The 22,613-nt window shown below is 38.6% G+C and overlaps 1 protein-coding gene across 1 annotated transcript in view; it reads right to left on the reverse strand.

The window, feature by feature from the left end:
* Window positions 1-47: 47 nt before the first annotated feature.
* LOC146984780 (NACHT, LRR and PYD domains-containing protein 12-like) overlaps window positions 48-22,613 on the reverse strand; it is a 95,164-nt gene continuing 72,598 nt past the window's right edge. The window contains exons 6-12 of the mRNA XM_085782217.1: window positions 3,828-4,004; window positions 2,571-2,747; window positions 2,241-2,414; window positions 1,491-1,664; window positions 1,066-1,239; window positions 730-903; window positions 48-543 (exon numbers count right to left, since the gene is read on the reverse strand). Of these exons, the coding sequence (XP_085638343.1) occupies window positions 525-543; window positions 730-903; window positions 1,066-1,239; window positions 1,491-1,664; window positions 2,241-2,414; window positions 2,571-2,747; window positions 3,828-4,004 (1,069 nt within the window). The 3' untranslated portion in view covers window positions 48-524. The remainder of the gene's footprint in view (window positions 544-729; window positions 904-1,065; window positions 1,240-1,490; window positions 1,665-2,240; window positions 2,415-2,570; window positions 2,748-3,827; window positions 4,005-22,613) is intronic.

The raw sequence follows: 22,613 nt of genomic DNA on the forward strand, positions 1-22,613 counted from the left end.
CCATAATTCAGAGACTCATGCACAAACTGCTAATAAGCTCCATATATAACAGACTCGAAAGTGCACTCGATTATTAATATTGTTTATTATGGTGATTATATTATGATTATCCAGCAACTTGACACTCTGCCAGAGAGTGAACACATTTCCAAATAGTTAACTGCCCTAACCCTCCTTTTAACTAACTGAGCACACCTAGCAACATGTGTGTAATTAAGTCTATACATGTAACATGATAACTGAAAAAAAAACTGCTCTATAAAATCAATATATACAGACATTTAGATCACACATTCTGCTGTTACACCCCTCTGCCACAGCACATGCTTCCTGCAGGAACAAAGAGGGCATTTCTTACTGAAACAAAGACTTTCTTAAAGAGAGGTAAAGCTGACTGATTTATAAACATGAGGCTGAAGTTAGTCTTCTGGTATCTGAAGAAGCTTTCTTCTGAACAGATGTGACTTGTGTTGAGACATAACTCTGGACTTGCAGTAGTGTGGTATTGTAAATGCACTCCAGGTTCACACCGCTTCCTCTGTTCTGTAGGGATGAAAAAACATATAATCTATAGATTAAATCAAACACATCATCAGTTTCTCAGATGTTTGTTAGTGAAAGCAGCAATGTACAAAGTTGAAGCCGGTTTAGAATGACATGCAGAGGATTTTGTTTTTTTTGTTTTTTTTTGTTCTTATACAAAACTCTCATTTCAAACATGTTTCTGACCTGAGAGTCTCCAGGCCACAGTGTGGACTCTCCAGGACCTCAGACAGCAGCTTCACTCCTGAGTCCTGCAGGCTGTTTTTCCTCAGGTCCAGCTCTCTCACACAGGTTGGGTTGGAGTTCAGAGCTGATGCCAGGAAAGCACATCCTTTATCTGTGACCTGACAGCACATCAACCTGCACAGATCATATTTGATTTTGTGACATAGACATCTCTCCATTAAATAACATTGCCTAGTAGATAACATTTCTTACTGCAAAATCCAACAAAAGAGTTATTCCACAGAAATGTTGTGCTAGAGGAGAGCTACATACATTAAGGAAAACAACATTACTTACCTCAGACTCTCTAGTCTACAGTGTGGACTCTCCAGTCCATCAGACAGCATCCTCACTCCTGAATCCTGTAGATCGTTTTCACTGAGGTCAAGCTCTCTCAGACTGGAGGGGTTTGACATTAAAGCAGAAGCCAGAGGAGCGCAGCAGCTCTCTGACAACCAGCAGGATCTCAGTCTAAATGAAAGAGCCAAGCACATAGGGAATATATGAAATACTGTTGAAATGTTGCTGGAAAACAAAAATCAAACCTCAGAATGTAACAGGATTTCAAAAACAACCTCATTCAACAAGAAAGAAACGGCACTAGGTTCATCATTATAAAAGTAAGCATGAATCACAGTCCTATTGACCTTATCTCAGAAATAAAGTGCAACGTGAACTTGATATCCATGCTAAATTGTAAAACTGATAACATGCTAGCTGACCTCAGAGCCTCCAGTCTACAATTTGGACTCTCCAGTCCCACACACAGCAGCTTCACTCCCGAGTCCTGCAGGTCGTTGCTACTCAGTTCCAGCTCTCTCAGGCTGGAGGGGCTGCATGTGAGAGCTGAGGCCAAAGACGCACAGCAGTCCTCCGTCAGCCCACATCTGTCGAGCCTGTAAACGAAGGATTAACCTTAATAAATCTGACAAGCTGAAGTAATAGTGTTAGTTCAATGAGCTAAGATCATCCAACAACATCCTCCGTACAGCTGTTCTTGTAGAATAATGAAGTTAAAATTACACTAACCCCAACTATGAGAAGCACACAAAGCCCCTCTTATACAGCCTGTATAAATGTCTCTCACCCTGTGTTACAATTATGTGATGATGCATGATTAGTTAAGCAAAACCCGTAATTTAGCAGGAACAGCAAAAAGAAATGTTGCAGTGCTTTCTGTCAACCCATGTAGGAGAAAATGGGAAAATTGATGATGAGGATTATTGCTAGGATTGCTGGATGGAGTGGGATCTAACAGTTTGACCTGAGCTCGAGGTCAGTAACTACTACTCTCATGTACTTCTGTTTGAAATGCCCCACATAACCCAGAGGAGTCTTTTTTATAAGATAACATCTGTGAAACATAAAGATTTTACCCACCCATTATTCATTTAGCAATTTCGCTTTTCAATCACCATTATCATACAAGAACAATTGTTTCCCTGATGTATGGTCAAGAGGAGCAAACTCACCTCAGAGTCTTAAGTCGACATTGGGGGCTCCCCAGCGCGGCAGACAGAAGTTTCACACCTAAATCCTTCACTTTGTTTTTACTCAGGTCTAGCACCCTCATGTGGGAGGGGTTGGTCTTCAAAGCTGTGGCCAGATGTGCACAGCAACTCTCCGACAGTCTGCAGCAACTTAACCTGGATAAAACATTAACAATGAAGCTATTGAAGAAAAACATTTCTGGAAAAGGGTTACAGATTTAAACAACTGATTTTTTTTCATTATTTGATTAGTACGGTAATTCAAACACAGTCCCTGCACAAAGTTAATAACATAGGCTACTTCCTCCTGACCTAAGAGTCTCCAGTTTGCAGTGTGGGCTCTCCAGTCCAGTTGACAGAACCTTCACGCCTGAATCCTTCAGATAGTTGTTGTTGCTCAGGTCCAGCTCTCTCAGAGGGGACGAGGTGGACTTCAGCGCTGACGCCAGAGGATCACAACAGCCTTCAGACAAGCTGCAGTTCTTCAATCTAAAAAAATACAGTTAGAAATGACTCCAATGACTCTCAATGATCAGTGACCAACGGCTCAGTGTGGGCTGCACACCCCCACTGCCACCAGCCTGCCAACAGGACTTCAGTTCAGCTTCCTCTCATATCTTTGAGCTTGGCATCAAAGCTGACGATCTATCCTGTTTATTAGTTCTATCAAAAGAGATTTGATTTCATGTCATCGAATGAACTTTTATTGCCATGTCCAAAACAAGACAAGAAAAGTGGGAGATTTGCGCCCCACTGTGATGTCGTATTTAAAAATGGGTTTGTACAAAGTATCGGAAACCCCCAAATGTAGGAAGGAAAAGTAAGGAAGAACAAACTTATTTGTTATATAAAAGAAGTAATGAGGAAGTTATACAGAGAAATGCATACTGAATAGAGAATAATTACCCTTATTATACATCTATATATATAGATATATATACTATATATTTAGATGTATAATAATACAAAATACCATTAAAGTCATGTTCATCATGAAGTATATTATATATAATAATATAATAAGGTGATGACGACATTGCAATAATGTGAAATGTGAAAATGAAAAGATGTGAGCTCACTGCCAGAACAAGTTCAAGATCATAAAATACAACACAACAAAAATTGAAAGTTGAAATGACAGCTGACAACACAAGAGATGAGAACAGATTTTAAAGTTTGATAATGACAGTTATATTGGTTAGACGAGATCATGGTGACATTAGACTGGTGAAGTGGAGCGAAAGAATTGTGATTGAATGAGAAAGTCTTCTGGATCAAACTTACGCGTAGCTTCATCAGCGAAGCCCCTCCTCACCACAGACCTCTGCGCAATGCATCAAGCATAAAGAAAAGACAGCCTTCACCTGTTACTTATACTCATCAGTCACACTGAGACAGATTCATTATAAATATGTCAAAACTTAGTCTTAAATGAAAATCAAAAGAAACTTGACTTTCCCTTTTAGACCAAAAGGTGGGAGGCATAAAGACTAAGCAGAAGAAGGAGAGGGAGGAGAGGAAGAACAGTAGCAAACCAGCGATTTACGAAGTGTCTTCAAGTTGTCTAACCTCAGTATCTGCAGTTTGCAGTTTGGACTGCCCAGTCCAACGGACAGCGTCTTCACTCCTGAGTCCAGAATATAGTCATTTTCACTCAGGTCCATCTCTTGCAAATGGGAGGGGTTGGCCATCAGAGCCGAGGACAGAAGTTCACAGTGCTTCTCAGAGAGTCCACAAGCTGAGAGCCTGTCAATACAATGTGCAGTTTTAGTATCTACAGTTTTAGTATAAAACTAGAAAATTTCCTCTCGGGAAATTTTGAATGGGCCACGGGAGCTACTGCGGGTTGTGCCATCTCTGTCAACATGGGAATCAAACCCACGATCTTAAGGTCAAGACAGAGCTGATCAGACAGACACATGATCATCTTTCTATAAGCACTGATATGGAGGAGCTGTAACCACATTAGGTTACCTGTGTGTGTGTGTGTGTGTGTGTGTGTGTGTGTGTGTGTGTGTGTGTGTGTGTGTGTGTGTGTGTGTGTGTGTGTGTGTGTGTGTGTGTGTGTGTGTGTGACACCAACAAGGTTTAACTTTAAAACCAGATTAAATCATGGTTTAAGTTTAAATTCTGTTGCACGTTAACTGTGTTTTAATCACATGAAGGTGTGTGTGTGTGTGTGTGACTGTAATCACATGAAGCTGGCTCTAGAGTCTGTGTGTGTGTGTGTGTGTGTGTGTGTGTGTGTGTGTGACTGTAATCACATGAAGCTGGCTCTAGAGTCTGTGTGTGTGTGTGTGTGACTGACTTGACACATAGTTAGTTAGTAGCTGCATCCTGTGTCAGTCTGATTTAGCTGTGTCTGTGTTTATAAACATTTAAACGAGCGCCAGGTGGATTGTTTATGAAGTTAACGAGCTCTGGCCTGAGGATCAAAGAGGTTACCACGGCGATAGGGGCCCCCGCAGGCTGAGACAGACAGAAACGTGGAGAAAAACAGCCATTTTCTGCCTCTAAACCGGCCTCACAATTAGGCTTAGCATGACAAAACGGTAACTCCTATCAGAACAAAACACAGATCAACGTTGCTCTAAGGACTTAATGAAAATTTCGGTACGATTTGGTGTTTCTACAGTAAATATTTTGGCGACGCTGGCAGTTTTAAAACATCAGGCCGTTCTGCTCCTCTCAGAAAATATTTGTATTGGACTCAATGAGGAGCAGAGACAGACGTGGCCGCACTCAGAGGCTGATTCTGTAAGTTCTGTAAGTCTCTCTGATATTTTGAGCACATGACATGAGAGATAACAAGTTTGTCTTACAAATTCTGAAAAAATTAGGTCTGTAGAGTGTAAATTGTGGCCGTGGTGGCAATTTATCCAGAAAAAATACAGAATGTTTCTTCACTCTCTCCCACTCTAACCGATGATGTCACGCACTCTGACACGAACATTCCATGCAATACACACCCATTATAAACTCATAATTTCTCCAAAAATGATCATGGTCATTGATCAGGGATTGATCAAAAACTATATGACCTATCAAAACGTGGAGTAATACGACAATACACAAGACTTGTGTCTACTGTTTAAAGTTTAAATGGAGTCTCTAGGTGAAAGTATGCCTGAGCAGTAGACTTTTGTTAAACTCCAATGATTGGTCTTTTTCGGTCTTTTTTTTTCGCCCGTCCCATTGACTTACATGCAAAATTTTTGCGCAGTTTTTCGCGACTACGTCGCGAAAAATTCGTAAACAGTTGAGAAAAGTAATAGCACCCCGATCCCGATCAAACCGCACGTTTTGATATATAATTTGTCCTGCAACTCTTCGAGTTGCAGGACTAGTAGCGAATCGAAAATCGTCCGGAAGTGGAAAAATAACTAGAAAAAGCATTTCCAAGAATGGAAATGGTGTGACTGCTGATAGCAACTGAACGCTGTTGCAGAATTAGCAAATAGTGCAAGCAGTGATCACCATACAAATGTTTGACCAAGGTCAGAATCGAACCCACAACCTCATGGTCATTAGACTTCCACTCTGCCTCTAGGCCACAGTGCACACACAGTTGCAGAGACTGTTGTCTGTTAATGATCTGCACACTGTCTCACTCTGACATCAAGAAAGCTTGAGAGTCAAGCTTGAATGACTTAGAATGAAAATTTCTGTGAATTTCAGGCTGAGAGCAGCAGTTTCAACATGAAGCAAGTTATCAGAAGTCAACAGAGGACAACTGGGAAAATAATTCACTATAATTGTTGTTGAGGCAAGATTTGAACCAGCAACCTTCAGGTCTCCAGACCAGCAAGCTAACCACTAGGCTACAGACAGAGACAGTATGTGAGGGGTAAAGAAAACCTTTGATAAGAGGATCACTGGCTTCTGCTTAAAAAAAAAAGTAAGGAATCGAACCCATGACCTCATGATCAATAAACCTTTACTCTGCCACTTCGCCACAGAGAGCACAGACATAAGCATGTTTCAGACAGAGTTGTGGAGAATTCTCAGCATTGGGCTGAATGAGAGCAGAGAGCTCCCTGGCTGCATTTAAAAAATATTTAAAATTATTATCTAAGTCTCTTTGCATTTTTGACCAGAATTTTAGCCAGAAGACAAGTGTGGCTACAAAACTGGAGAAAATAATTTGTCTAGAGTTTAATTTGCAGAAAAAGTTAAATATTTGAAAAAGTATAAATAGTTAAAAAGAGAAAAGTAATGCCGATAAAGTTCAAAAAAAGCTGCACGTTTTGATATATGAATTGTTGAAATAGCACAACACCTAACACACTAACCATATGGCCACAGATAACCTGAGTTACAATGAGCTTTATACTATGAGGAATCAAAGACTGTCCAATGACAGCTGAATAATTGGAATCAAAAGTCAAGCAATGAAGTGAAAAGACTGAGGCAGGAATCGAACCCATGACCATATGATCACTAAACCTTTACTCTGCCACTCGGCTACAGAGAGCACACTGCTTTCAAAACTGTTGTCATTCATTGTAATGTGATGATGTGCTGCAAACTGGTATGAGTAATCAAGGAGATAACAAACACCTGTAACCAATTGAAGGCGGGGGAGGAGAGCAGAATTCAACATAACATAACAAGAATTCTTCCCTTGGATTCGAACCAGTGACCTTAGGGTTGGCAGGCAGTTACCCTAACCCCTACACTACAGTGGAGTTGTGAAGAAGAGAGGTTGAGACTTTGATGAATGTGAGATTTTTTGTGAAAAAGTTAAATATTTGAAAAAGTATAAATAGTTAAAAAGAGAAAAGTAATGCCGATAAAGTTCAAAAAAAGCTGCACGTTTTGATATATGAATTGTTGAAATAGCACAAAGTATGAAGGACTAGAAGAAGACCGTAAAAAGGCGGAAGAAAATGGCCAAACAGAAGAACAATAGTGTGACTGCTTCAGCAGTCACACTAACTAGAAAAAGATAGCATTTCCTGCAGAAAATGCGTGTGAATGCTGAAAGCAGCTGAACGCTGTTGCTGAAGCAATGCTGAATGAGCTGAAGAAATTGTTGAATCAATGCTAAATTAGTTGACGAAACTGCTAAAGCAATGTTGAAAAGACTAATGCTAGAGTAGAGTAGAGTAGAGTAGAGAGTAGAGGAATACTTTATTCATCCCTAGGAGGGAAAAAGCTGAAACATATAACTTGTAGTGTGAGATGAATGCCTTTTTAAAGGTAAAAAGCAGTAGAAATGCTAAAGGGAGAAGAAAACATTGAAATTCTGCATGTTTAAATGTAATGGTTAAATAGTTGAAATCTGCAGCTAACCTGACAGGAAGGACAACTGATGAACCAGCACTAACATAGCTGAAGCAATGGCTGAGAATATATTTAAAAGTAGAAGATGTGAGACTTTGTATGAAATGGCTGGAAATTACTTGAATTGTCAAAGAAGAGTTTGAAAAATTCCTGAATTAGGAAAAAAGTTAATGCCTACTGAAATACATTGTAAACTGACAGCAGAAGAACATTGTTGAAGAATATAGATCAAGCATTAGCTGAGGAGTAGAACATGTAAACAGCGGGTTTAATGGTGTGAAATGGTTGAGAAGAGCCTCAGTAGTTTAGGATACGTGTAAAACAATGTGTTCAACATGACCAAAATGGGGAAATGTGTATTTTCAGTTTAAATAGCTAAAGAACAAAATTAACAGCAACGAGTCCATTAACTACAACAGGAAGATAGAGAGGTACATACAAAACAGTCAGACAACTGTAGGAAAAGTGTGTGTGTGTGTGTGTGTGTGTGTGTGTGTGTGTGTGTGTGTGTGTGTGTGTGTGTGTGTGTGAGTGAGGAAGATATACAAAAAGTTCTGACCTGGCAACTGTATGAAATGTGTGTGTGTTGGACGTGTGTGTCTGTTTGTGTATGGTTAGTGTGTGTCCATTTGTGTGTGTGTTTGTTGTGTGTGCATGTGTGTCTGTTTGTGTGTAATTGTGTAAATTGTGTATGTGTTTGGTAAGTGGTTGTATGTTTGTTGGGTGTGTGTGTGTGTGTTTGTGTGTGTGTGTGTGGTAGTTAGTGTGTGTCCATTTGTGTGTGTGTGTGTGTGTGTGTGTGTGTGTGTGTTGGATGTGTGTGTATGGTGAGTGTGTGTCCATTTGTGTGTGTGCGTGTGTGTGTGTGTGTGTGTGTATGGTGTGTGTGTGTGTGTGTGTGTGTGTGTGCGTAGTAGTTAGTGTGTGTCCATTTGTGTGTGTGTGTTGGATGTGTATGCATGGTGAGTGTGTGTCCATTTGTGTGTGTGTGTGTGTGTGTGTGTGTGTTGGATGTGTGTGTATGGTGAGTGTGTGTCCATTTGTGTGTGTGTGTGTGTGTGTGTGTGTGTGTCCATTTGTGTGTGTGTATGTGTGTGTTGGATGTGTGTGTGTGTGTGTGTGTGTGTGTGTGTGTGGTAGTTAGTGTGTGTCCATTTGTGTGTGTGTGTGTATGACCGACAGACAGTCAGACAGAGAGAATGTGTGCGTTGCCATGGTGACGTTGCCATGGTGAGGTTACCATGGTGACGTTGCCATGGTGAGGTTACCATGGTGAGGTTGCCATGTTGAGGTTACCATGTAACTGTTGGCTGGTGGCTTTAAGGTATGGTGGCAGCTTTAACCATAGGCTTTAACTGCTCTGTGACACCCTCAAACAGATCTAATGTACGACAAATCTGTACTTAGTACGAGCAAAAGGTTTACATTTTCCGAACCATAAGACCTTGCTGAACGCGTCCGTGTCACTCTGGTGTTTCTAGAGTAAAAATTGTTGATTGTGTCGCAGGTTGGAAACTTTGGGACGTTTAGAAAATCAGCGCCTACTTTTGAATGGGAGTCAATGAGAGGAGAGAGGGAAATGGCTGCACTCGGAGGCTCCCAGTTTAAATTGTGTTCGTCTCTCTGGTTTTTTGAGCACATGAAGAGATCAAGGATGAGCTTGTCTACAAGCATGCCCGAAATTATGTGTGTAGAGTGTAATCTGTGGCCGTGCTGACAGGATAGAGAGAAAAATGTGAGAGGATTTTTAGACCCTCTGTCACTCTACCAACTGCCAACGTCCGAACATTCCGTCCCATTGACTTTCATGTTAAATCTGAATTTTGTCAGAAATTTTAATGATTTTAAAACTATACATATATCTGAAACTGTTGAAGATATCAATAAGCTGAGATATAGCTGAATAGTTGAAAGGTTTGTGAACAGTTTAAAAGTTGAATGAAGTCTGTAGCTGAAAGTATGCTGAAGCTATTAGAGGCTGAATGAAGCAGAAGATTTGAAGAGTTTGAAGACTGTTTCAATTCATTTCCTATGAGAGAAAAATTGCAGAAAAAGTTAAATATTTTAAAAAGTATAAATAGTATGAAAGAGAAAAATAATAGCAATATTGTCCTGAAAAAGCTGCACGTTTTGATATATGAATTGTTGAAATAGCACAAAGTATGAAGGAGCAGAAAACTGCTGAAAAAGGGTGAAAGAAGTAAGAATAATAACTAGAAAAAGATAGCATTTCCTGCAGAAAATGCGTGTGAATGCTGAAAGCAGCTGAACGCTGTTGCTGAAGCAATGCTGAATGAGCTGAAGAAATTGTTGAATCAATGCTAAATTAGTTGACGAAACTGCTAAAGCAATGTTGAAAAGACTAATGCTAGAGTAGAGTAGAGTAGAGAGTAGAGGAATACTTTATTCATCCCTAGGAGGGAAAAAGCTGAAACATATAACTTGTAGTGTGAGATGAATGCCTTTTTAAAGGTAAAAAGCAGTAGAAATGCTAAAGGGAGAAGAAAACATTGAAATTCTGCATGTTTAAATGTAATGGTTAAATAGTTGAAATCTGCAGCTAACCTGACAGGAAGGACAACTGATGAACCAGCACTAACATAGCCGAAGCAATGGCTGAGAATATATTTAAAAGTAGAAGATGTGAGACTTTGTATGAAATGGCTGGAAATTACTTGAATTGTCAAAGAAGAGTTTGAAAAATTCCTGAATTAGGAAAAAAGTTAATGCCTACTGAAATACATTGTAAACTGACAGCAGAAGAACATTGTTGAAGAATATAGATTGAGCATTAGCTGAGGAGTAGAACATGTAAACAGCGGGTTTAATGGTGTGAAATGGTTGAGAAGAGCCTCAGTAGTTTAGGATACATGTAAAACAATGTGTTCAACATGACCAAAATGGGGAAATGTGTATTTTCAGTTTAAATAGCTAAAGAAAAAAATTAACAGCAACGAGTCCATTAACTACAACAGGTGTGTGTGTGTGTGTGTGTGTGTGTGTGTGTGTGAGAGAGAGTGAGAAAGATATACAAAAAGTTCTGACCTGACAACTGTATGAAATGTGTGTGTGTTGGACGTGTGTGCGTGTGTGTCTGTGTGTGTGTAATTGTGTAAATTGTGTATGTGTTTGGTAAGTGGTTGTATGTTTGTTGTGTGTGTGTTTGTGTGTGTGTGGTAGTTAGTGTGTGTCCATTTGTGTGTGTGTGTGTTGGATTTGTGTGTGTTTGTCCATTTGTGTGTGTGTGTGTAGTAGTTAGTGTGTGTCCATTTGTGTGTGTGTGTGTGTGTGTGTGTGTGTGTGTGTTGGATGTGTGTGTATGGTGAGTGTGTGTCCATTTGTGTGTGTGTGTGTTGGATGTGTGTGTATGGTGAGTGTGTGTCCATTTGTGTGTGTGACTGACAGACAGTCAAATAGAGAGAATGTGTGTGCGTTGCCATGGTGACGTTGCCATGGTGAGGTTACCATGGTGAGGTTGCCATGTTGAGGTTACCATGTAACTGTTGGCTGGTGGCTTTAAGGCATGGTGGCAGCTTTAACCATAGGCTTTAACTGCTCTGTGACACCCTCAAACAGATCTAATGTACGACAAATCTGTACTTAGTACGAGCAAAAGGTTTACATTTTCCGAACCATAAGACCTTGCTGAACGCGTCCATGTCACTTTGGTGTTTCTAGAGTAAAAATTGTTGATTGTGTCGCAGGTTGGAAACTTTGGGACATTTAGAAAATCAGCGCCTACTTTTGAATGGGAGTCAATGAGAGGAGAGAGGGAAATGGCTGCACTCAGAGGCTCCCAGTTTAAATTGTGTTCGTCTCTCTGGTTTTTTGAGCACATGAAGAGATCAAGGATGAGCTTGTCTACAAGCATGCCCGAAATTATGTGTGTAGAGTGTAATCTGTGGCCGTGCTGACAGGATAGAGAGAAAAATGTGAGAGGATTTTTAGACCCTCTGTCACTCTGCCAACTGCCAACGTCCGAACATTCCGTCCCATTGACTTTCATGTTAAATCTGAATTTTGTCAGAAATTTTAATGATTTTAAAACTATACATATATCTGAAACTGTTGAAGATATCAATAAGCTGAGATATAGCTGAATAGTTGAAAGGTTTGTGAACAGTTTAAAAGTTGAATGAAGTCTGTAGCTGAAAGTATGCTGAAGCTATTAGAGGCTGAATGAAGCAGAAGATTTGAAGAGTTTGAAGACTGTTTCAATGTATTTCCTATGAGAGAAAAATTGCACAAAAAGTTAAATATTTTAAAAAGTATAAATAGTATGAAAGAGAAAAATAATAGCATAAATGTCCTGAAAAAGCTGCACGTTTTGATATATGAATTGTTGAAATAGCACAAAGTATGAAGAAGTAGTTAAACACAGAAAAAGGGAAGAAGACTCAGAATAATAATAATAACTAGAAAAAGATAGCATTTCCTGCAGAAAATGCGTGTGAATGCTGAAAGCAGCTGAACGCTGTTGCTGAAGCAATGCTGAATTAGCTGAAGAAATTGTTGAATCAATGCTAAATTAGTTGACGAAACTGCTAAAGCAATGTTGAAAAGACTAATGCTAGAGTAGAGTAGAGTAGAGAGTAGAGGAATACTTTATTCATCCCTAGGAGGGAAAAAGCTGAAACATATAACTTGTAGTGTGAGATGAATGCCTTTTTAAAGGTAAAAAGCAGTAGAAATGCTAAAGGGAGAAGAAAACATTGAAATTCTGCATGTTTAAATGCAATGGTTAAATAGTTGAAATCTGCAGCTAACCTGACAGGAAGGACAACTGATGAACCAGCACTAACATAGCTGAAGCAATGGCTGAGAATATATTTAAAAGTAGAAGATGTGAGACTTTGTATGAAATGGCTGGAAATTACTTGAATTGTCAAAGAAGAGTTTGAAAAATTCCTGAATTAGGAAAAAAGTTAATGCCTACTGAAATACATTGTAAACTGACAGCAGAAGAACATTGTTGAAGAATATAGATGGAGCATTAGCTGAGGAGTAGAACATGTAAACAGCGGGTTTAATGGTGTGAAATGGTTGAGAAGAGCCTCAGTAGTTTAGGATACGTGTAAAACAATGTGTTCAACATGACCAAAATGGGGAAATGTGTATTTTCAGTTTAAATAGCTAAAGAACAAAATTAACAGCAAAGAGTCCATTAACTACAACAGGAAGATAGAGAGGTACATACAAAACAGTCAGACAACTGTAGGAAAAGTGTGTGTGTGTGTGTGTGTGTGTGTGTGTGTGTGTGTGTGTGTGTGTGTGTGTGTGTGTGTGTGTGTGTGTGTGTGTGTGTGTGTGTGTGTGTGTGTGTGAGAGAGAGAGTGAGGAAGATATACAAAAGTGTGTGTGTGTGTGTGTGAGTGAGGAAGATATACAAAAAGTTCTGACCTGACAACTGTATGAAATGTGTGTGTGTTGGACGTGTGTGTCTGTTTGTGTATGGTTAGTGTGTGTTTGTTGTGTGTGCATGTGTGTCTGTTTGTGTGTAATTGTGTAAATTGTGTATGTGTTTGGTAAGTGGTTGTATGTTTGTTGGGTGTGTGCGTGATAGATAGATAGATAGATAGACAGACAGACAGACAGACAGACAGACAGACAGACAGACAGACAGACAGACAGACAGACAGACAGATAGATAGATAGATAGACAGACAGACAAAGAGAGAGAGACAGATAGAGAGACAGATAGACAGACAGATAGATAGATAGATAGATAGATAGATAGATAGATAGATAGATAGATAGATAGATAGATAGATAGATAGATAGATAGATAGATAGATAGATAGATAGACAGATAGATAGATAGATAGATAGATAGACAGACAGATAGATAAATAGATAGATAGACAGATAGATAGATAGATAGACAGACAGACAGACAGACAGATAGATAGATAGATAGATAGACAGACAGATAGATAAATAGATAGATAGATAGACAGATAGATAGATAGATAGATAGATAGAGAGAGATAGATAGATAGATAGATAGATAGATAGAGAGAGAGAGAGAGAGATAGAGAGAGAGATAGATAGATAGATAGATAGATAGATAGATAGATAGATAGATAGATAGATAGATAGATAGATAGATAGATAGATAGATAGATAGATAGATAGAGAGAGAGAGAGAGAGAGAGAGAGATAGAGAGAGAGATAGATAGACAGACAGACAAAGAGAGAGAGACAGATAGAGAGGGCACACACCCACAGATAGAGAGACAGATAGACAGATAGATAGATAGACAGATAGATAGACAGACAGACAGACAGACAGACAGACAGACAGACAGACAGATAGATAGATAGATAGATAGATAGATAGATGGAGAGAGAGACACACAGACAGACAAAGAGAGAGAGACAGATAGAGAGGGTGACACACACCCACAGATAGATAGATAGATAGATAGATAGATAGATAGATAGATAGATAGATAGATAGATAGATAGATAGATAGATAGATAGATAGATAGATAGATAGATAGATAGATAGATAGATAGAGAGAGAGAGAGAGAGAGAGAGAGAGAGACAGACAGACAGACCGACCATGCCATAGCATGGTGGCAGCTTTAACCATAGGCTTTAACTGCTCTGTGACACCCTCAAACAGATCTAATGTACGACAAATCTGTACTTAGTACGAGCAAAAGGTTTACATTTTCCGAACCATAAGACCTTGCTGAACGCGTCCGTGTCACTTTGGTGTTTCTAGAGTAAAAATTGTTGATTGTGTCGCAGGTTGGAAACTTTGGGACGTTTAGAAAATCAGCGCCTACTTTTGAATGGGAGTCAATGAGAGGAGAGAGGGAAATGGCTGCACTCAGAGGCTCCCAGTTTAAATTGTGTTTGTCTCTCTGGTTTTTTGAGCACATGAAGAGATCGAGGATGAGCTTGTCTACAAGCATGCCCGAAATTATGTGTGTAGAGTGTAATCTGTGGCCGTGCTGGCAGGATAGAGAGAAAAATGTGAGAGGATTTTTAGACCCTCTGTCACTCTACCAACTGCCAACGTCCGAACATTCCGTCCCATTGACTTTCATGTTAAATCTGAATTTTGTCAGAAATTTTAATGATTTTAAAACTATACATATATCTGAAACTGTTGAAGATATCAATAAGCTGAGATATAGCTGAATAGTTGAAAGGTTTGTGAACAGTTTAAAAGTTGAATGAAGTCTGTAGCTGAAAGTATGCTGAAGCTATTAGAGGCTGAATGAAGCAGAAGATTTGAAGAGTTTGAAGACTGTTTCAATTCATTTCCTATGAGAGAAAAATTGCACAAAAAGTTAAATATTTTAAAAAGTATAAATAGTATGAAAGAGAAAAGACATAGCATAAATGTCCTGAAAAAGCTGCACGTTTTGATATATGAATTGTTGAAATAGCACAAAGTATGAAGAAGGAGTTAAACGCAGAAAAAGGGAAGAAGAAGTAAGAATAATAATAAGTATAAAGATTTGAATAACAATAGTGTGAATGCTTCCAGCATTCACACTAACTAGAAAAAGAAAGCATTTCCTGCAGAAAATGCGTGTGAATGCTGTAAGCAGCTGAACGCTATTGCTGAAGCAATGCTGAATAAGCTGAAGAAATCATTGAAACAAAGTTGAATTAGCTGAAGAACTGTTGAAAAAGTCTAACGTTGAAGCTGAAACATATAACTTGAAGATTAATGCCTTTTTAAGGACAAAAAGCAGTAGAAATGTAAAAAAAAAAAAAAAAAAAGGAGAAGAAAATGTTAAAATCCTGCATGTTGAAGATGTTTAACAGTTGAAGAGTTGAAATCTGCAGCTAGCCACAGCAAGGAAAACTGATGAACCAGCAGTAACATAGCTGAAGCAACAAGTGAGAATAGATTAAAAAGAAGGAACATGTAAGCAGGAAGCTGATTGACATGACGTGATGGAAAAAATCCTGAATTGTTTAGGTTTAAGTGTAATAAATGTGTGTTTAGTCTAAAAGCAGTAGAAATGTTGAAAAGGCAGAGGAATGTGTTGGAAAATCCTGCATTATTAAGTCTAACAGTTGAGGAGTCTGCAGTCAGCTGCAAAAAGCACTGCTACAGAAAACAGATAAACAAGTGCTAACATGGCTAAAGTAATAAGTGAAAATAGATTAACAAATGGAACCTGTAAGAAGGAGGTTTATTTTGTATGAAATGATTGGAAATTATTTAAATTGTTGAAGATTAGCATAAAGAAATTGAAAAGCTGAAGTCTACTCAAATATATTTAAACATGACAGCATGAATACATTGTTGGACTATTACTAATATAGATTAAACAATATCTAGGTGGTTGGAAATTATTTGAATTGTTGAAGATTGTGGTGAAAGAAAAATTAACATTTTAAGTACACTCAAATTACTCTAATAAAAATTATATGTGTGTTGGATATGTGTGTATGGTCAGTGTGTGTGTGTGTGTGTGTGTGTGTATGTGTGTGTGTGTGTGTGTGTGTGTGTTGGATATGTGTGTATGGTCAGTGTGTGTGTGTGTGTGTGTGTGTGTCCGTGTGTGTGTGTGTGTGTGTGTGTGTGTGTGTGTGTGTGTGTGTTGGATATGTGTGTATGGTCAGTGTGTGTCCATTTGTGTGTGTGACCGACAGACAGTCAAATAGAGAGAATGTGTGTGCGTTGCCATGGTGACGTTGCCATGGTGAGGTTGCCATGTTGAGGTTGCCATGTTGAGGTTACCATGTAACTGTTGGCTGGTGGCTTTAAGACATGGTGGCAGCTTTAACCATAGGCTTTAACTGCTCTGTGACACCCTCAAACAGATCTAATGTACGACAAATCTGTACTTAGTACGAGCAAAAGGTTTACATTTTCCGAACCATAAGACCTTGCTGAGCGCGTCCATGTCACTTTGGTGTTTCTAGAGTAAAAATTGTTGATTGGGCCGCAGGTTGGAAACTTTGGGACGTTTAGAAAATCAGCGCCTACTTTTGAATGGGAGTCAATGAGAGGAGAGAGGGAAATGGCTGCACTCAGAGGCTCCCAGTTTAAATTGTGTTCGTCTCTCTGGTTTTTTGAGCACATGAAGAGATCAAGGATGAGCTTGTCTACAAGCATGCCCGAAATTATGTGTGTAGAGTGTAATCTGTGGCCGTGCTGGCAGGATAGAGAGAAAAATGTGAGAGGATTTTTAGACCCTCTGTCACTCTACCAACTGCCAACGTCCGAACATTCCGTCCCATTGACTTTCATGTTAAATCTGAATTTTGTCAGAAATTTTAATGATTTTAAAACTATACATATATCTGAAACTGTTGAAGATATCAATAAGCTGAGATATAGCTGAATAGTTGAAAGGTTTGTGAACAGTTTAAAAGTTGAATGAAGTCTGTAGCTGAAAGTATGCTGAAGCTATTAGAGGCTGAATGAAGCAGAAGATTTGAAGAGTTTGACGACTGTTTCAATGTATTCCTATGGGAAAAAAATTGCACAAAAAGTTAAATATTTTAAAAAGTATAAATAGTATGAAAGAGAAAAATAATAGCCTAAATGTCCTGAATAAGCTGCACGTTTTGATATATGAATTGTTGAAATAGCACAAAGTATGAAGAACGAGTTAAACGCAGAAAAAGGGAAGAAGACTCAGAATAATAATAACTAGAAAAAGAAAGCATTTCCTGCAGAAAATGCGTGTGAATGCTGTAAGCAGCTGAACGCTATTGCTGAAGCAATGCTGAATAAGCTGAAGAAATCATTGAAACAAAGTTGAATTAGCTGAAGAACTGTTGAAAAAGTCTAACGTTGAAGCTGAAATATATAACTTGAAGATTAATGCCTTTTTAAGGACAAAAAGCAGTATAAATGTAAAAAAAAAAAAAAAAAAGGAGAAGAAAATGTTTAAATCCTGCATGTTGAAGATGTTTAACAGTTGAAGAGTTGAAATCTGCAGCTAGCCACAGCAAGGAAAACTGATGAACCAGTAGTAACATAGCTGAAGCAACAAGTGAGAATAGATTAAAAAGAAGGAACATGTAAGCAGGAAGCTGATTGACATGACGTGATGGAAAAAATCCTGAATTGTTTAGGTTTAAGTGTAATAAATGTGTGTTTAGTCTAAAAGCAGTAGAAATGTTGAAAAGGCAGAGGAATGTGTTGGAAAATCCTGCATTATTAAGTCTAACAGTTGAGGAGTCTGCAGTCAGCTGCAAAAAGCACTGCTACAGAAAACAGATAAACAAGTGCTAACATGGCTAAAGTAATAAGTGAAAATAGATTAACAAATGGAACCTGTAAGAAGGAGGTTTATTTTGTATGAAATGATTGGAAATTATTTAAATTGTTGAAGATTAGCATAAAGAAATTGAAAAGCTGAAGTCTACTCAAATATATTTAAACATGACAGCATGAATACATTGTTGGACTATTACTAATATAGATTAAACAATATCTAGGTGGTTGGAAATTATTTGAATTGTTGAAGATTGTGGTGAAAGAAAAATTAACATTTTAAGTACACTCAAATTACTCTAATAAAAATTATATGTGTGTTGGATATGTGTGTATGGTCAGTGTGTGTCCGTGTGTGTGTGTGTGTGTGTGTGTGTGTGTGTGTGTGTGTGTGTGTGTGTGTGTGTGTGTGTTGGATATGTGTGTATGGTCAGTGTGTGTCCGTGTGTGTGTGTGTGTGTCCGTGTGTGTGTGTGTGTGTGTGTGTGTGTTGGATATGTGTGTATGGTCAGTGTGTGTCCATTTGTGTGTGTGACCGACAGACAGTCAAATAGAGAGAATGTGTGTGCGTTGCCATGGTGACGTTGCCATGGTGAGGTTACCATGGTGAGGTTGCCATGTTGAGGTTACCATGTAACTGTTGGCTGGTGGCTTTAAGGTATGGTGGCAGCTTTAACCATAGGCTTTAACTGCTCTGTGACACCCTCAAACAGATCTAATGTACGACAAATCTGTACTTAGTACGAGCAAAAGGTTTACATTTTCCGAACCATAAGACCTTGCTGAACGCGTCCATGTCACTTTGGTGTTTCTAGAGTAAAAATTGTTGATTGGGTCGCAGGTTGGAAACTTTGGGACGTTTAGAAAATCAGCGCCTACTTTTGAATGGGAGTCAATGGGAGGAGAGAGGGAAATGGCTGCACTCGGAGGCTCCCAGTTTAAATTGTGTTCGTCTCTCTGGTTTTTTGAGCACATGAAGAGATCAAGGATGAGCTTGTCTACAAGCATGCCCGAAATTATGTGTGTAGAGTGTAATCTGTGGCCGTGCTGGCAGGATAGAGAGAAAAATGTGAGAGGATTTTTAGACCCTCTGTCACTCTACCAACTGCCAACGTCCGAACATTCCGTCCCATTGACTTTCATGTTAAATCTGAATTTTGTCAGAAATTTTAATGATTTTAAAACTATACATATATCTGAAACTGTTGAAGATATCAATAAGCTGAGATATAGCTGAATAGTTGAAAGGTTTGTGAACAGTTTAAAAGTTGAATGAAGTCTGTAGCTGAAAGTATGCTGAAGCTATTAGAGGCTGAATGAAGCAGAAGATTTGAAGAGTTTGACGACTGTTTCAATGTATTCCTATGGGAAAAAAATTGCAGAAAAAGTTAAATATTTTAAAAAGTATAAATAGTATGAAAGAGAAAAATAATAGCATAAATGTCCTGAAAAAGCTGCACGTTTTGATATATGAATTGTTGAAATAGCACAAAGTATGATGAAGTAGTTAAACACAGAAAAAGGGAAGAAGACTCAGAATAATAATAATAATAATAATAAGTTTAAAGAAACAAAATGGCCGAACAGAATAACAATACTGTGAATGCTTCCAGCATTCACACTAATAAGTTTAAAGAAACAAAATGGCCGAACAGAATAACAATACTGTGAATGCTTCCAGCATTCACACTAATAATAATAACTAGAAAAAGATAGCATTTCCTGCAGAAAATGCGTGTGAATGCTGAAAGCAGCTGAACGCTGTTGCTGAAGCAATGCTGAATGAGCTGAAGAAATTGTTGAATCAATGCTAAATTAGTTGACGAAACTGCTAAAGCAATGTTGAAAAGACTAATGCTAGAGTAGAGTAGAGTAGAGAGTAGAGGAATACTTTATTCATCCCTAGGAGGGAAAAAGCTGAAACATATAACTTGTAGTGTGAGATGAATGCCTTTTTAAAGGTAAAAAGCAGTAGAAATGCTAAAGGGAGAAGAAAACATTGAAATTCTGCATGTTTAAATGTAATGGTTAAATAGTTGAAATCTGTAGCTAACCTGACAGGAAGGACAACTGATGAACCAGCACTAACATAGCCGAAGCAATGGCTGAGAATATATTTAAAAGTAGAAGATGTGAGACTTTGTATGAAATGGCTGGAAATTACTTGAATTGTCAAAGAAGAGTTTGAAAAATTCCTGAATTAGGAAAAAAGTTAATGCCTACTGAAATACATTGTAAACTGACAGCAGAAGAACATTGTTGAAGAATATAGATCGAGCATTAGCTGAGGAGTAGAACATGTAACAGCGGGTTTAATGGTGTGAAATGGTTGAGAAGAGCCTCAGTAGTTTAGGATACGTGTAAAACAATGTGTTCAACATGACCAAAATGGGGAAATGTGTATTTTCAGTTTAAATAGCTAAAGAACAAAATTAACAGCAACGAGTCCATTAACTACAACAGGAAGATAGAGAGGTACACAAAACAGTCAGACAACTGTAGGAAAAGTGTGTGTGTGTGTGTGTGTGTGGGTGTGTGTGTGAGAGAGTGAGGAAGATATACAAAAGTGTGTGTGTGTGTGTGTGTGTGTGTGTGTGTGAGAGAGTGAGGAAGATATACAAAAGTGTGTGTGTGTGTGTGTGTGTGTGTGTGTGTGTGTGTGTGTGAGAGAGTGAGGAATATATACAAAAAGTTCTGACCTGACAACTGTATGAAATGTGTGTGTGTTGGACGTGTGTGTCTGTTTGTGTATGGTTAATGTGTGTCCATTTGTGTGTGTGTTTGTTGTGTGTGCATGTGTGTGTGTTTGTGTGTAATTGTGTAAATTGTGTGTGTGTTTGGTAAGTGGTTGTATGTTTGTTGTGTGTGTGTGTGTGTGTGTGTTTGTGTGTGTGTGGTAGTTAGTGTGTGTCCATTTGTGTGTGTGTGTGTGTGTGTGTGTGTGTGTTGGATGTGTGTGTATGGTGAGTGTGTGTCCATGTCCATTTGTGTGTGTGCGTGTGTGTGTATGGTGTGTGTGTGTGTAGTAGTTAGTGTGTGTCCATTTGTGTGTGTGTGTTGGATGTGTGTGTATGGTGAGTGTGTGTCCATTTGTGTGTGTGTGTGTGTCCATTTGTGTGTTGGATGTGTGTGTGTGTGTGTGTGGTAGTTAGTGTGTGTCCATTTGTGTGTGTGTGTGTGTGTATGACCGACAGACAGTCAGACAGAGAGAATGTGTGCGTTGCCATAGTGACGTTGCCATGGTGACGTTGCCATGGTGAGGTTACCATGGTGAGGTTGCCATGTTGAGGTTACCATGTAACTGTTGGCTGGTGGCTTTAAGGTATGGTGGCAGCTTTAACCATAGGCTTTAACTGCTCTGTGACACCCTCAAACAGATCTAATGTACGACAAATCTGTACTTAGTACGAGCAAAAGGTTTACATTTTCCGAACCATAAGACCTTGCTGAACGCGTCCGTGTCACTTTGGTGTTTCTAGAGTAAAAATTGTTGATTGTGTCGCAGGTTGGAAACTTTGGGACGTTTAGAAAATCAGCGCCTACTTTTGAATGGGAGTCAATGAGAGGAAGGGAGGGAACTGGCTGCACTCGGAGGCTCCCAGTTTAAATTGTGTTTGTCTCTCTGGTTTTTTGAGCACATGAAGAGATCGAGGATGAGCTTGTCTACAAGCATGCCCGAAATTATGTGTGTAGAGTGTAATCTGTGGCCGTGCTGACAGGATAGAGAGAAAAATGTGAGAGGATTTTTAGACCCTCTGTCACTCTACCAACTGCCAACGTCCGAACATTCCGTCCCATTGACTTTCATGTTAAATCTGAATTTTGTCAGAAATTTTAATGATTTTAAAACTATACATATATCTGAAACTGTTGAAGATATCAATAAGCTGAGATATAGCTGAATAGTTGAAAGGTTTGTGAACAGTTTAAAAGTTGAATGAAGTCTGTAGCTGAAAGTATGCTGAAGCTATTAGAGGCTGAATGAAGCAGAAGATTTGAAGAGTTTGAAGACTGTTTCAATTCATTTCCTATGAGAGAAAAATTGCACAAAAAGTTAAATATTTTAAAAAGTATAAATAGTATGAAAGAGAAAAATAATAGCAATATTGTCCTGAAAAAGCTGCACGTTTTGATATATGAATTGTTGAAATAGCACAAAGTATGAAGGAGCAGAAAAACTGCTGAAAAAGGGAAGAAGAAGTAAGAATAATAACTAGAAAAAGATAGCATTTCCTGCAGAAAATGCGTGTGAATGCTGAAAGCAGCTGAACGCTGTTGCTGAAGCAATGCTGAATGAGCTGAAGAAATTGTTGAATCAATGCTAAATTAGTTGACGAAACTGCTAAAGCAATGTTGAAAAGACTAATGCTAGAGTAGAGTAGAGAGTAGATGAATACTTTATTCATCCCTAGGAGGGAAAAAGCTGAAACATATAACTTGTAGTGTGAGATGAATGCCTTTTTAAAGGTAAAAAGCAGTAGAAATGCTAAAGGGAGAAGAAAACATTGAAATTCTGCATGTTTAAATGTAATGGTTAAATAGTTGAAATCTGCAGCTAACCTGACAGGAAGGACAACTGATGAACCAGCACTAACATAGCCGAAGCAATGGCTGAGAATATATTTAAAAGTAGAAGATGTGAGACTTTGTATGAAATGGCTGGAAATTACTTGAATTGTCAAAGAAGAGTTTGAAAAATTCCTGAATTAGGAAAAAAGTTAATGCCTACTGAAATACATTGTAAACTGACAGCAGAAGAACATTGTTGAAGAATATAGATCGAGCATGAGCTGAGGAGTAGAACATGTAAACAGCGGGTTTAATGGTGTGAAATGGTTGAGAAGAGCCTCAGTAGTTTAGGATACG

This window comes from Trachurus japonicus, chromosome 7 (assembly GCF_045865225.1).
Source record: "Trachurus japonicus isolate A0001 chromosome 7, Traja_1.0".
Classification (NCBI taxonomy): Eukaryota; Metazoa; Chordata; class Actinopteri; order Carangiformes; family Carangidae; genus Trachurus; species Trachurus japonicus.